General features: G+C 42.7%; 1 protein-coding gene across 12 annotated transcripts in view; it reads left to right on the top strand.

Annotated features, from left to right (window-relative positions):
* Nucleotides 1–14,846, top strand: part of TMCC1 (transmembrane and coiled-coil domain family 1) — a 231,117-nt gene that overhangs the window by 173,821 nt on the left and 42,450 nt on the right. The window contains exon 1 of one of the 12 annotated variants that reach the window (XM_025189562.3): nucleotides 13,844–14,067. The exons of the other annotated variants lie outside the window; for them this stretch is intronic. Within the exon in view, the coding sequence (XP_025045347.1) occupies nucleotides 13,999–14,067 (69 nt within the window). The 5' untranslated portion in view covers nucleotides 13,844–13,998. Of the gene's footprint in view, nucleotides 1–13,843; nucleotides 14,068–14,846 lie in introns of those variants that run through there. 12 annotated transcript variants of the gene reach the window in all.

Genomic DNA, 14,846 nt, shown 5'->3' on the forward strand with positions numbered 1-14,846 from the left:
GGAAAGCTTTGTTCTGATCTGTTCCCTGCAAAGCTAGTTGACTGAAGACAAGTGACTTGCGTGCAAGTTTTCTTTTTATACTGTAAGGTCTTCAGAAATGTTATGTTTGCCTTCATCCTGCCTCTAAGCATTATTGTAATACAAGCAATACTCCTGAGGCCATTCTGTGCAAAAATATTAATTCTGCACACTGTATTTTAAATTTTTGCAAATTTTGTCAAATAAATGTGGAGGCTCCAGCACAGCATTGGAGAGCACAGGCCTCTGGCTGCATAGAAATGGGAGATCACTGTGGAGCTCTTTCCTCCTCCCATCACCAGGACAGGGACTCAGAGGTGAGGCTGCACCTAACCCTGACACAGGGCAAGGACTGTCCCTGTCCCAAACTCACCCTTAATGCCAGCTATGGGTAGGCAGATTTCCAAAGGTAGGATCCAGGTTTTGGGGAATTAGGTGTGTGAGAGGGTTCTGTGTGGGACCATTTGGGTTCAGTTGGCTCACTGGAAGATTGTGGTGAGGGAAAGACCTGCATGCACAGGGGATTGTTGGGGGGGGGGGGTTCTGGGCTTAATGGTAACAGAACTCAGCAGGGGAGGTCCAGGTGAAGGTGTGTAGAGATCTGTGTGGTGAGGGATAAAGCTCAGAGAGGAGGAATCAGAATATGGGAGGATGAGTTGGGGGGTAGGGGAAAGGGTCCAGAAGCTGGGAAGTCGGGCTCAGTGGGGTGGGGATCCAAGTGTAACTGGTTGCGACTGGGGGTGGTGGTGCAGGGGTCCAGGTGCAAGTGGCTCAGGGAAGTGGTCCAGGTGCATGAGAGTGAGCTTATCAGTGGGATTCTGAGTGTGGGGAAGCTCAGCTCAGTGATAGGGTCTGGATATGAGGAAGGCTGGATGCACCGGGGTTGAGAATTGGAGAGTTTCTTCTTATACAGCAGTGTTTCCCTATTTTATTTGGCCATGGAACCCTTTTCAGCTTTTCAGAATTTCAAGAACCCCCTAGGCTTGTCAAGCCAAAAAAAAAAGGGGGGGGGGAACCCATCAATGCGTGAAAATCACATTCCTTCCCCAAGACCCCACTTCTTTGAGGCCGCATCCTCTCTGTTCCCCTCCTCTCACAGGCTTGTGGATATGAGGGTGCAGGAGTTTGGATTGGATATGTGAGGGGCTCAGGGCAAGGAGACTGTGAGTATGATGGGCTCAGGACACAGATTTGTGATGTGTGGATGGTGCAGGAGTGTTGTGGCAGAAGATTGAAGACGTGGGGGTGCAGGAGTTTGGGGATGAGAGGCTCAGGACAGGGGGCTCAGATTTGGGGTTAGGTGCTGCCAGGAGTGTAATGATGCTGTAGCCAGATGGGGGTTTGACCCCAATTGGGGGCATGTTGGCCAGGCTTCATTTTTAAATAAAATATTAAAATATTATGTCAAACTCAAAAGGTTTTAGCATTGTCTTTATTTATGGGAGGGCGGGGAACCTGTTTTGAGTCAAGGGTCACTGACCCACAGAAAAGTCAGTTGGGGCCACACAAGTGAAATGCTTTTAAAAAAAAAACCCTCCAAAACTCCCAAGCCTCACTAATGTGGTCCCAACTGTGCTGGTGGGGGCAAGGGACAGGGTGCTGCTGGGTGGCAGGATGCTGGCACAGGTGGTGGGGTGCTAGGGCAGGATGCTGTGGTCAGGGACATGGTCCTGCTGGGCACTGGGGTGGGTGGCAGAGTGCTGGGACAAGGAATAGGGTGCTGCTGGGTGCTAGGATGGGTGGCAGGGTGCTGCTGGGTGCTGGGGCTGGGGACAGGGGGGTGCTGGGGACAGAGTACTCATGGGGGGTCTGGACAGGGGCAGCTGGGACCAGTACCTGGCAATCCTGCAACGTCTCTGGGTTCCAGGAAGTGTGTGACTGCACTTCCCCTCCCCAAACAGCTGGTGTGCGTGCATGCTGTTGCACTCCAGCAAGTTACTTCCATGATGCCATCCTGCGGGGGGACGTCCCAGGGCAGAGAGCTCAGGTTTCCTGACCTCCCTCCTCCCCCACCGCGCAGAAAGGCCACGGAACTAAGTTACCGAGTGCCACAACCCCAGCTGTTCAGGCAGTGTGCACCAGCTCCTTCAGGAAGGGGAAGTGCTTCCCTCCCCGCTGAGAGTCACGTGGGTTTACCCCTGTCCGGCACCCCCCCCAGTGTGCTGGCTGGGAGCAACTGTTCCTTTCTGTCCGCGCCTTGCTACACCTCTGTGTGGCCAGGGAGGAAAGGGAAACAAGTGTGCTGCTTCTTTAAGAAGCTGGCTAGGTGGCGCTCTCTCTTTCAGAGGGGGCGGGGGAGTGCCGGCTCCTCGCCGAACCCCTGCTTTCGCCTCGCGGAACCCCAGTGTTCCGCAGAGCACCAATTGGGAAACACTACTATACAGGGATTCTTCACCAGGCAGTGGAGGAGTGATGGCTGCAGGAAGTGGAAAGGAGGAGGAGGGAATTTGCAGAGCTTTCTGCAGCTGTGAGAGAAATCTGAGAGGAGGTGGAAGTTTCGTCCTCCACACCCAGCTAGGAGTATCAGCTGAGCCTCACACAGGGTAGGAGCCACTAGCCCCTGCCTCATAGTGATATACCTCTCTGCCAGGTGGCTTGGACACTCAAAATACACTACTGTGGAAGATTGCATGGCCACTATTGTGGTTTCACTGTGCTTCCCTGTCAAAGTCACTTTTTGACAGAGAAGCAAAAATCTGCATTGGACATAAATTCTGCACATGTGCTGTGGTGCATAATTCCCCAGAGTAAAGTAATTATAATGTAGATAAAGTTGATTGTTGCGGATGCCTATAACACCTACTTTGGGCTCCTTGTAGCATACAGACCACTTGTACCTCTTCAAAAAGAAAGGAAAGCAATTAACTTTTTCGTGCAAGATTTCCTGTGAATAACCCTAGTTTTGGTAGAAAAAAGTCTATATAGATTTTTTTTTTTTTAAAAAGTATTGACTAAAACCTGGAAAGAATAAAACAAAAATAATTAAATAATTATAGTTTTTTTTTCTTTCATCTACTTCCATATTTATGGGGTGCTCAGAAAACATGATTGTTCTGCTTTTGGGGATACTTGAAAGAAAGTATTTGCTTTACTTGGTTCTCACACCCTTTTTTTTTTTAGTGTGTTTTTCCTGATAGTAAAAAGTTAAGGCCTGTGCCTACTAGGAATGTCAACATGTAGTTGACTACATGATTGACCAATAAGCCTAGGCTTATCAATTAATCTTGTCAGCTACACACACACACCTTTTCTGCCTCTGAATCAGAGGCAGCAAGGGGTGAGGAACTGGAGCTGGCTTTAAGGAGGTTCCCCGTGAGCACTGGATCTGCCCTTCCCCCCTACCTGCTGCTGCCTCTGATAGAGGCAGCAGCGTGGAGAGTGAGTGGGGGCAGGCTGGAGCCGATATGCGCGGGGAGCTGGCTTTCAAGCAGGGTCCCCACATGTGCTGGTTTGGCAGACCTGCCTGCCCTGTCCCCTTGTTGCCAGTTCCCCCCAGCAACAGGTCCACATTACCGCACCCTCTCCCCTGCACTTCTCACTCTATCAGAGGCAGCAGCGGGTTTGGGGGTGGACAGCTGCCACAAAGCAGCCTCTGTCCACTGCAGACTGGGATCTCCACAGACAGAGGCTGCTCTGTAGCAGCAGCCCCTGTTTGCAGGGGGTCCAAGTCCCCCATGGACAGAGGGTACTCCACATCCCACAGAGCAGCCACTGTCCATGGCAGTAGCGCAGGGAGGCAGGCAGCCAATCTGCACAGGGCACTGTTTTTTAAACTGGCTTCCCTTGCGGACCGGCTCCCACTTGCCACCCCACGCTGTTGCCTGTGAGTCAAAGGCAGCAGTGCAGAGTGGCAGGGGGCTCCCTGGGAGCAGGGCCAGGGAGCACTGGCTGCAGGGCCACCCTGGGGGCTATCAAACAGTCATTTAACAGCTAAGATTTCATATGGTTACACAGCTGTTCAGTTGCATGATAGCTAACATCCCTAGTAGCTACACACACAACTGACCTGTTTTAATTAAAGGTTTCTTTTAATTGTTTTCTATAAACCAATGCAAGATGTATGCTCCTTATATAGGTTTAGCTTGCACTAGTAAATTTCATGTGCAAGCTAAACTGCTATGTGTCCATACAGCATTTGTTGAAGTTTAGCTAAATCTGTTTTCAAACCAATTATAGTTAAACTGTTACATTTTTCTGTGTGTGGACAAGCCTTTTAGAGATTAATATCCAGCTTATGGAGAAGATTTTAAATAAATATTTAATATTCCATATTGCAAGAACAGATTTGCAGATTTCAAATACTCTGGTTTTTTTTAAACAAAACACCACTTTCTCTCTCCTTTACTTGACAAGACCTGATCTTATGGTTCTTTGTCTGCCTTGAGACTAAGCAAGATATTTGAGGGAGAGGGGAAACAGCTCCCTAGAGTGCTTAAATTCATTTAGGAGAGTGTGAATACAGGAGTAAAGGAACTGTAGCAGAAGGGTAGATAAAGGATTCCCACCTATTCAGCATCATTGCTGGGATACTCAGTATCTCTTTCAGATGTCAACAACATCAGGTACACAGATGAATGTTGCCTGTTCCTGAGTAATTGAGAGGAAAATGGGGGTTACATGAGTATAGGACACTCAGTCTTCTTCTTAAGTAGTATTAAAGCTTTTGTCTGTCTGTGAATTTCTAAACTAACCTGTTAACATCTACAACACTTTTGTCATGTATGTCAATTTAATACTGTAGAAATGTGATAATAGTAGACCAAAAACAAGCAGATGGTTCAGTAGTTTAGTCATGCAAAATGTTTTGTAGAAATAGCTAATTTAAAGTTTTTTCCACTGCAGTGTGCAAGCAAAGTTTATGTAAAAGCTTTAAATCCAGTACAGGTTGGACCTCCCTTGTCCGGCACCCTTATCTGACTGGTCCTGGATGAAGGATTTTTCCAAACCAGGGGAGGTAATTTCAGGCCCCCTGCTGTTGCCACCACTCCCCTCCCCAGGCAACTCTTCCCCCAGCGGCTTCCTGTTTCCCCTGCAGTCCAGCTGAGCTGCCCACCAGCTCCTGGGCCCCCTTCTCCCTGCAACGCACCTGGACACTCTGATCCTGCAACATCTGTGGTCATGCCAAACCATGGATGTTGCTAGACTAGGGAATCCCAACTTTTAGAGGTGCTTATGTGTCACATATTTGTAACAAACTGGCTACCTGCCCCTCTGCTCCTACACACAGGCTGCACTGCACTGCACTGCACTACCCTAGGAAAACTAGGAAATGTTGGGGGTGCCAATGGTGCAGCACTGCTAATAGTAATAATTGTGACACCTATAGTATAGAAAGACTCAAATGTTTTACCACCATGTCACCTAACAATGCTTAAAAGAATGTGTGTTCAAAATGACTGACCAGGTATCTATAATATAGCTGCCCTCATTCCTAACAGAAATGGAAAGTTAAAAAGCCCAACTGTCTGTTAGCAGCTCAAATCTATGACCTTGTCTATTTCCAGGCTCCAACAGAAATAAGGGGGGGATGCATTTGAATGAGTTTTGTATATTGGGTTCCTGTCTCCTACCAGGACTGTGGCTCTCACTCATTGCTAACATACACAGGTTTTGAGGTATGCTGCACTATTGCCTCTTCTCTTCATCATTGGTGACTATCCATGCTGAAACCAGCTTCAGATTCTTTGAGTGCACTCCAGCGTGAGTGACTCTGGACACTTCTGTAAAATATAGTAGAGTCCTGTCTTTACAGAGATTTCATGAGTAGGAGTGAAGAAATAATTGTTTAAATGTGAAGGTGGTTGACCCTTCTGCATTTTGAGCTTATCAGTACAGTGATGCAGTCTTGAGGATTTAGAAACACTGTTTTCTTTTTGCATCCCTGAAAGTAAGTTGATTTGTGTCAGGAGTTTGACAAAGCCAGCTGAAGCCTGAACTAGAATTGAGCTTTCTTTGAAGGCTTTGCACTCCACATGCAGTAGCAGCACTAGCCAGAGAAAAAGCAGATTAGATAGATTTGAAAATAATTTTAGAAATAAGAAAATTAATTTTAAAACCAAGAAACAAAATTTCTAATTATTGTGCTATCTTTACATTGCAAGTGGATTAGATGAATGTTTGTATTGTATGAATTCTGTATATAAAAATAGGTAATGAATATTAATTGTTTAATTTTGGTATAATTTATTAGGCATGGACATTGACAATATGCTCAACCCTGAACAAGACATAAATTTAGACAGGCTCTGCCCCCAAATAATTTGTAATATGAAAGATATACATAAACAAGAGACAGATCTACTGGGAAATCCATAGGGCAAGTTGGTATACTTTAATTTGAATGAGTGTCACGAGGCCCCTCCATGCTTTGAGAATTGACTTATGAATATTCATAACTCAAAGAGTGATAGAGTATCAGAGTCAACAGAAATGCGATCAGTGGTTAATTTAGCAGGTCCTTAGTAGGCCTGAGTGATCAGTTTTCGCTACATTGATCTCCCGGTAAGTGTAGACAGCACCTAAGTCAGCCTTCTCCTAATCCATCCTGAAATTGAGATATGGAAAGAGATCATAAAATTTTAGTCAAGTAACTAGTGAAATAACTAGCTTAGTCGACTGATGACTAACTTTCAGTACTGGAGAAGAGGGGCTGTGTATTTATTATGACACAGATCAATGATTTGCAGTTTACCATGGTTGGAATTCACCCAGCCTGCAGTGATGCCTTAACTAGAATCCCTTCCTGTTATGCCACTAGATAGCTTTGAACTAACTGGAGCAAACCAATTACTCTTGCACATACTGGAGGAGCTGTGGTGATTGATTTCTAAAAAGAGTACTGCCTTGGCATTGGGCTGTGAATTCAGTTTTTTCCTCCTTTTATTAATACATTCTTTTTTCCATTTGTCTCCTGTTGCTTATAAATTGTCCCTAGAGTCCTTAGGTCTTTACCTGTAGTTTCACCTTCAAATAGTGAAACACCTAACTAGGGAATCTTGATCAAACAAGCACTTTAAAACAGCTGAATACTAAGTTGAAATTTAATTAGGGCAAAGACTCTCTAATACATTAGTAAATTCTGAATATAATTTTATCTACAGACATTTGCCCTAACTATTTCAAGATTTAGCTTTCTGGAGTACAGTCTGGCAGACCAAGTACATGAAGAAAAATGCAACGGTAGTACTGACAAGTCACGCAGTCCATCTATGTAGAGGTTGCATTAGTGTCCAGCAGTGAAGCTATCAGTTCTTCACTCTGAATAATTTATCATTTGACTGTAGCGACACCATCTCTGTTATAATCCCATTAAGATCTCACAGGCCAAACAGGATCATTTCAGTATTTGAATGAGAACACTCTAGTATGCACTAACATTATGGAAGTTGATCATGTTGAATATAATGCACAGCATGGATAATGATAATGAAGACAAAGTAACATGGGCTTCAGCATGAACTAGTTGCCCCTAGTACAAGCCTTCTAGAAACTCTAGGTACATACTAAGGTTGCCAGCCTATGCTGGTCCATCTTTCCATATCTTCAGTATTCTTATGTGCACTAGCTGGATTAAATTTAGCATGCATATGTCTACCTATGCTAAAGCTACACCATAATTTGAAGTGCAGGCAGACCCTAAACGTTAGACGCCACTGGCTGGTTTTCAACTGAGACTTAAACCTGAGCTCCTCACCACTTGTTTACTGAAGATTAGTGGCATTTCTAACAAGAATTAGGGATGTTCTCAATGGGAGTGTTGGCCAGGTTCCATCACTATTAATTTATTCTCCCTCCCTAAATTCCTCTGCTGCTTCAGTGTTTTTTCCTTAATGGTTTTCTAACTTTGTTTCTATTCTGACTTTATTTATGCACTGTGTGCTGTTAAACTGTTATTGCATTTTGATGGCTGGTGATCCCTATTTCTAGTTTTATGTCCCTAAAATCATGTCTACACTAACACTTTTGTTAGTAAAATTTCAGTTGCTCAGGGGCATATGAAAAAACACATGCCTGAGTGACTTAGGCTACACCAACAGAAGCACCAGAATGCCCAGCGCTGTGTTGACAGGAGAACTTCCTCCGCCAACGTAAGTCCCACCACTTGTGGAGGTGTTTTTGTAATGCCAATGGGAGAGCTGTCTCCTGTCAACATAGAGCAGCTACATACACAATCTTACAGTGGCACAGCTGTATTTTTACAGCTGTGATGCATTAAGCTGTCTAATGTAGAAATGGCCTAAGTCATGGGGGAGGGATAGCTCAATGGTTTGAGCATTGGCCTGCTAAACCCAGGGTTGTGAGTTCAATCCATGTGGAGGCCATTTAGGGATTTGAGGCAAATATTTGTCAGGGATGGTACTTGGTCCTGCTGTGAAGGCAGGGGACTGGATTCAATGACCTTTCAAGGTCCCTTCCAGTGCTAGGAGATAGGCAATCTCCATTAATTTAATTTATCACACCTCTGTATACTGACACATGTACAAAATGCTCAGGATTCTTGAAAAATTGTTTTCTAAGTTCTTATTTCACATGTTAAACATCACTTTGGAGAAATGCTCAATAAAGTTTGAGTTTAACTTAGTTCTAAAGTGTTTCCTCTGTTTCCCTGCATCTTGTTCCTGACTTGGTTTTTGCATTATTATATTTTGGCAGCAGCCAAATTCCAGCACACACAGTACTTTAGCTTCCATCCCCTTTTTCTAAACTAATTGGGTCCAAGCAGCCTTGGAAAGAGGCCGCCTCTTGTTACAGTAGTCATATGAGCATCTAATCTCAAAGTTTTTAAGCCACATAAAAATTCATGGGCTTTGTTTTCTCAGCCCTCCTCCCTTCACTTTCAGTTCCAAGTGACTTCAGCTCAGAGGAAATGCTGCAGGCAGACAAAGACAGCGACTCTTCTTTAGGCCTCCTGTGTCCCTAATTGAATTAGGGATTCAGTAGCTGGAATTGGTCTCTGAGGGGGAGGGGAAAGAAGAGGCCTTTTGGAGCATACCCAGAACTACATTCAAGCTGGGGCTTTTTAACCCAAGTGTTCTCATCACATAAGACCTTCTAAATGATCTCCATAGCATTGCCGAGGCTGTGTATTGATTAAGCATTTTCTGGTTTTGGATTGGACAGTCCCTGGAGTTAGTTAAAGGCTTGGTCAAGTCATCTGGCTTCAGCTGAAATAGTTAAACTGTGGCAAGCAGTGTCTTCCACTCTACATGGCTTCATATTGAGAAGAAAGGCAAAAGAAAAGGGGAGGATGAGCATGACAATCAGCAATGAACCACTAGGAAATTCATTGCAGATGTGAGGCTTTACATACTGACCTGCCAGGTTAGATCTTGTCAGTGAGTGGAAAGAAGCGTTTTCAGTTTTGCTTATAACGCGAAGACTTGTTTCTTGACATTTTTATAAAGATGTTTCAGTGTATTTATGAAGGTAGAAAACCATTCTTAATGCCTTTGAACCTCAATGCTATGTGGCTGAGATTTGGACTTAAAGAAGAAAGCATGCCCTCACCCTGAAAGGGGAATGTGACAGATTCTTTTCTTAATGGAGATGATACTGAGCCTGGTAGGTTAATTAATTTTGTAGTAGTCTCTTAATGTTCTGTAGGGTTTACAAATACTCAAATACTATGATAATATGAACTATTGAAGAGGGGGTTTACAGGTTTTTCACTTTTTGTTGCTTCATTATGGTGAATATAATCCATAGGGATTACACTGCTATTCAAACTTGTTTTAGTCAGCAAGGTTGATCTTTTTATTATTGTTCCCACTGTAAGGAAAAACTACTCATATAAAGCAAATTGCTACCAAGAGACTGAACAGGTAGAGGGCAAATCATCTCACAATTATTACTTAATTAGTAAAACATTGTATATATATATATGTCTGTGTGAGTATGTATAGATAGATATAGATATGTATATATAAAATTATAAAAAGATGTGATGTTTCATTTTTGCTGAAATAATTTTATAACTTCCTCTAATCCAGGCATTGTCTAACTTTCAAAATGAAAACTATATGTAATTTTACTGAACTTGTTGTGTTACTGAGTATGCAACAGTGGGTGGTTAGCATTTAACTTTGTATTAGCTTTAAAACATACTGGAAGTCTATAGATTTAATTCATATTCTCAGCTGTCCTGTGAGAGACCTGAAGGAAGGGGAGGAATTCTAAAATTAAGCTACTGGGAGAATACTGTGGATTGCAGCCTTGTAAAATTCTTGTACATGCCACAGATGAGAGAAATATTATCTAGTACAGAGAGAGTAAGTAGATTCTGTGTTCACCAGAATACTAACATGTTTTACCCATGATTTTCTAGGATCCCTTCTGTAAGAGCTTGTTTATACGGTACAGAGGATTGATTCTTAAATTCTTCTGCTATGGTGCACGCTCTGCCATGTAGACCCTGCTGGCACTCTAAAAGGTTCCTAGTTAACACTAACATAGTCCTGTTTGAAACCTATGCCAGTATGGTCTACACAAGGCAGTTAATGTACAGTATATTTAGTATGCTTTACAAATCACACCCTCCACTGTGTTTGCTGGCACCATACAGGAAAGCCTTAAATTAAATACTTCACATAGAACAGTGTGTTCCAATTTTATTTGGCCACAGACCCCTTTTAAACTCGAAAAAAAATTGTGGAACCCCTAAGTCTTGTATATGGAGCTAAAAAAGTAGGCCACAAGTAAGAAAGGATAATAATAAACAAAAGCTAAACAAGGTCATGAGATCAACACACCTGAAAATTGTTTTCTAGAAAATTCCTAAATGCTTGCATATTAATTATTATTTTTAAATCATAAAAGTTATTGTAATGGAATTTTCTTGCGGAACCCTTATTTTAACTTCAAGGAACCCCAGGGTTCCACAGAACACCATTTGGGAAACACTGACATAGAATGTGATCAGTCTGTTTCCCATATCCCTGATGATCTTTTTATCATTTACAGTATTTTGAACAACCTAACTAAAGGTATCAGGGCTATTCCCAATTAAGCAAGAAAATAGTAATAACATACATTTCTTGCATCCTGAATGCTTGAAACCATTTTGATAGTAATATGCTAAGGCTGTGTCTACACTGGTAGGTTCTTGCACGAAAACAGCCGCTTTTGCGCAAAAACATGCCGCCTGTCTACACTGGCTGTGTGTTCTTGCGCAAGTAAACTGACATTGTACTGTAGAAAATCAGGACTTCTTGCGCAAGAACTCTGACGCTCCTTCTCAAGAAGCCCTCTTGCACAAGAGCTCTTCCAGAAGAGGCCAGTGTAGACAGGCAACATGAATTTCTTGTGCAAGAAGCCCCGATGGCTAAAATGGCAATCAGAGCTTTCTTGCAGAAGAGAGCGTCGACACTGCCATGGATGCTCTTGCGTAAAAGCACATGCCAGTGTAGATGCTCTCTTGTGGAAGAGTTTTTGCACAAGAACTCTTCCGCAAAAGAGTTCTTGTGCAAGAAGCTGCCAGTGTAGACGTAGTCTAACATTTTATCATGGTCATGCCTAGAATTGGTTCCTTATTCTGCTTAGTGCTCTATAGCTGTATAGTAAAATACTCTCCTTTACAACTGCTTGACTACTCATCTACAGTGTTGTTGGAAGGAGGAGCATTGTAGCAATGTATGTAGAATGAAGTGAGACACCAAATGAAGTCATGCAGCTGCAGTAATTGTTTCTATCTGTTCAGACTAAACAAAACCATTGTTGACTGTGCTGTGCAGCCAGACCTACGGTAGATATCTACTTCCTAGTGTGGTAATCAATACTTGTAAAACACCCAAGATGTCAGCTATAAGGGGGAGACAGTGCTTTACAAGTTTTACACACACTCATTGTTCCTACTAGTGGGTTCTTGCGTGGCATAGAGAATTCCCAAGAGTCAATGGTATTGTGTACAAAAGGGATAAGTATTTCAGTAGGAAGGGGTAATAGTGATGAGACCACCCGACAGAAAAATAACCCTCCCCCAAGTGAAATAGTTAACCTAGAGTAAACACTGCAAGTAGACAAGGCCTAAGATGCATTGCTATGTGAATTCCGTCTATTCTTACTGGATTTTTAGCCACATCTAAATTGACCTGGTGGGAAGGCAGAAATAGAAATTGGTTGAGGTTTTACCTTTAAACTTTTTTACGGTGTTTGAGCAACAGAGCTCACCTGTTCTTCATGTACCTGCTCTCACATGTATTATTCTATATAAGGGAAGTCTTGCATTAAGTTCAATATACTGTAGCACAGCAGGACTTAGACACAGACACTATTGTTTGAAATTAAACTTTTCTAAGAGGTAACAATCTCAGTTAGATTTGAACTTTCACCAGACAAATGTAATAAGCAGGGCTCGCCAAGTGGGCTAAAATCTACACGAGTGAGTAGATTGCCTAATTTGTTGAGCTCTGGTAATAAGGAAAAGTCTTTTCATCCAGGAGTTTGCAAGAGCCACATGTTCAGCAGGCCTCCAGTCTTGCATGCCTACATTTGCACATGCAAAGGGATTGAGTGCTCAATTACTGGGTTGAACAACTTGTTCAAATTCAGGGCTTGAAATAGGTGGCCCATAACATACTATTGCTTTGAATGCCTGCTGATTTAATTTGGTCAGTGTCCCCATTTCTTCTTACTCAAATGAAGAATACATGTTAGACATGTTTTTAATCTGTGAATTAATTTTACAGAACTTCTGTGAAGTTGAAGTACCCTTAACATTTTTACAACAAGGTTGTTTGTTTTTTCTTTTTTCTTTCAATCTCAGCACACTTACCTATGCTACCACCTCAACCACTTCTTCAGTCTCTGTCCTTCTCCAGGCACTTGGTGCTCCTTCCCTATAGCACTTCTTTCTCAGCGCCATATCCAATACCAAAATAAACATGCACCAAGAGGACATGGACAGACCTTTTTTAATTCTTTTCCCTCAGTTTGAAAGCTAAAAGTCAAAATTTCTTCTCATGTTGTCTGTCTTCGGCGAGCATGTCCCACTGCTGACAGAGGCCGCTCCCCAGCATCAGCAATCACTTATCAATTAAGCAGTTAGCGAGCTAGCTGCTGACATCCCTAGTCTAAGAGAAGGGGGGAATACTGTAACAAGGCATGGTTTGAGGCAGTGTGTTTTTTGTAATGGTACTTCCTGGTACGTAGTACCAACACCTCCAGACGCGGTACCAGCACCTCCAATCAGAGCTCAACAACTTTTTTACCTGGAGTACCAGAACCCCCCTTTTTTTTTTTAAACAAAGCACTGGTTTGAGGGGGTGTGATAGGGGTGCCCCTTCACCAAACTGACTGATTTACATCTTCTCAACACAATACAAAGAATGATTGCTTAACCTTCTCCTCTGAGGTAGCTAGCAGAAGGGAAAATTGTGGTGTACACTGATTAAATGACTTGACACAATTTGCTCTGCGTTAGTGACAGCATTATAACTCTGTTCTTTCCTTGCGGTCTGTGCTTGGCCCACTAGACCATGTTACCTTCATACCAGAGTGTCTTCTTTGTGTGCTACCAAATATATTGAAAATTGTTTAAATTGAGGTTTAATAGTGTGAAATGTATACCTTACTACCAGTTGTCCTCTTTCTTTGTACAGCCAATATTTTTACTCTATTACATTGTCTTTTACCTTTCTGTGATTTTGAGAGTGATGCATAAATCAAATGTAATGTACTGAATATAGAATTGAATGCCTGTATCTTTAAATCTAACAGGCCAGATGCTTTTGTATGTAAACAAAATGTTGCCAGTGGGGCTGGAGGAGAGAGGCATATACTGTGCATGAGCTCTGAGTGTAACCATTTGCATCAGCAACACTGAAGGTCTGCACACAGTGATGCTTGTTTTGGCAAAGGCTTTCTGTTTGTAAGGCAAGTATTCAGAGCCCTGGTCTCAGATGTTGGGAGCAGAGTAGTCAGTGTGGGATACTGTCAGAGCAATACCTAGTGCTGAAGAGATTTTTGCAGATTGGCCATGCGGTGATGTTTATGTGGTGTTGCTGTACCTGTACGTGTGTGTGCTGCGACAGGCATTTCTGCGAACCCGTGAAGGTGAGAAGATCATGGAACATCAGTTTGCATCCTATTTGGCTGTTTTATTGAAATCTCCAGTACGGTAGCACTTGACCTCATTTATAGCATTATTCTTGGAAACAGTGACATTTTGGGGCAGGGTGGGGGCGGTGTGTGTGTGTGTATAGCTTTTTTTTTTTTTGCGCCTTGGAAGCTAGAAAACATGGAAAAAGCTGTCTGAGTGTTGCAATTTATAATCAAGAACAAGTATGTCCTTGCATAGTACAATGAAGGATGAAAGCTTGAGTTAGTAAAAGCAGCCCAATTTCAGGGGGGGTATTTTGATCAAGCATATCTTTAAATGTAAATGCTTGTGTAAAATGCATTTGCAGAAGGACATAAACATATTACAGAATCACATCTGACACTAGGCAAAGAAATGAGCATGGGCATCTGGTGACCTTCACAAACAAATGTGTACTTCTTTAGCCTTTATAATCAGGAATCGCCCTCTCCACAAAAGTGTATTAACAGCAAGAACCTTTTCCCCAGCTACATTTATGAGAAATCTATAAGTGGGGTTAGGAGTCTGATAGTCTATGAAAAATGTATATAAGTTGTTGCTTGTGGTTCTCTGATATTCTTAGACTTGAGTGTACAGAAAGGATGAGGAGAAACACAAGAGCCTGACATTTTGATTTTAACATTCATTTACTGTATTTCAGTCTCTATAATGAAAGTGACAGAGGTGGCTACTGCTAGTACCTGTTAAAACAAAAATTGAGAGATGAAATTATGCAGGAAGTAGCGTAGCTGTG

The sequence above is a fragment of the Pelodiscus sinensis genome, chromosome 11 (genome assembly GCF_052426305.1).
Source record: "Pelodiscus sinensis isolate ZL-2025 chromosome 11, ASM5242630v1, whole genome shotgun sequence".
NCBI classification, from domain to species: domain Eukaryota; kingdom Metazoa; phylum Chordata; order Testudines; family Trionychidae; genus Pelodiscus; species Pelodiscus sinensis.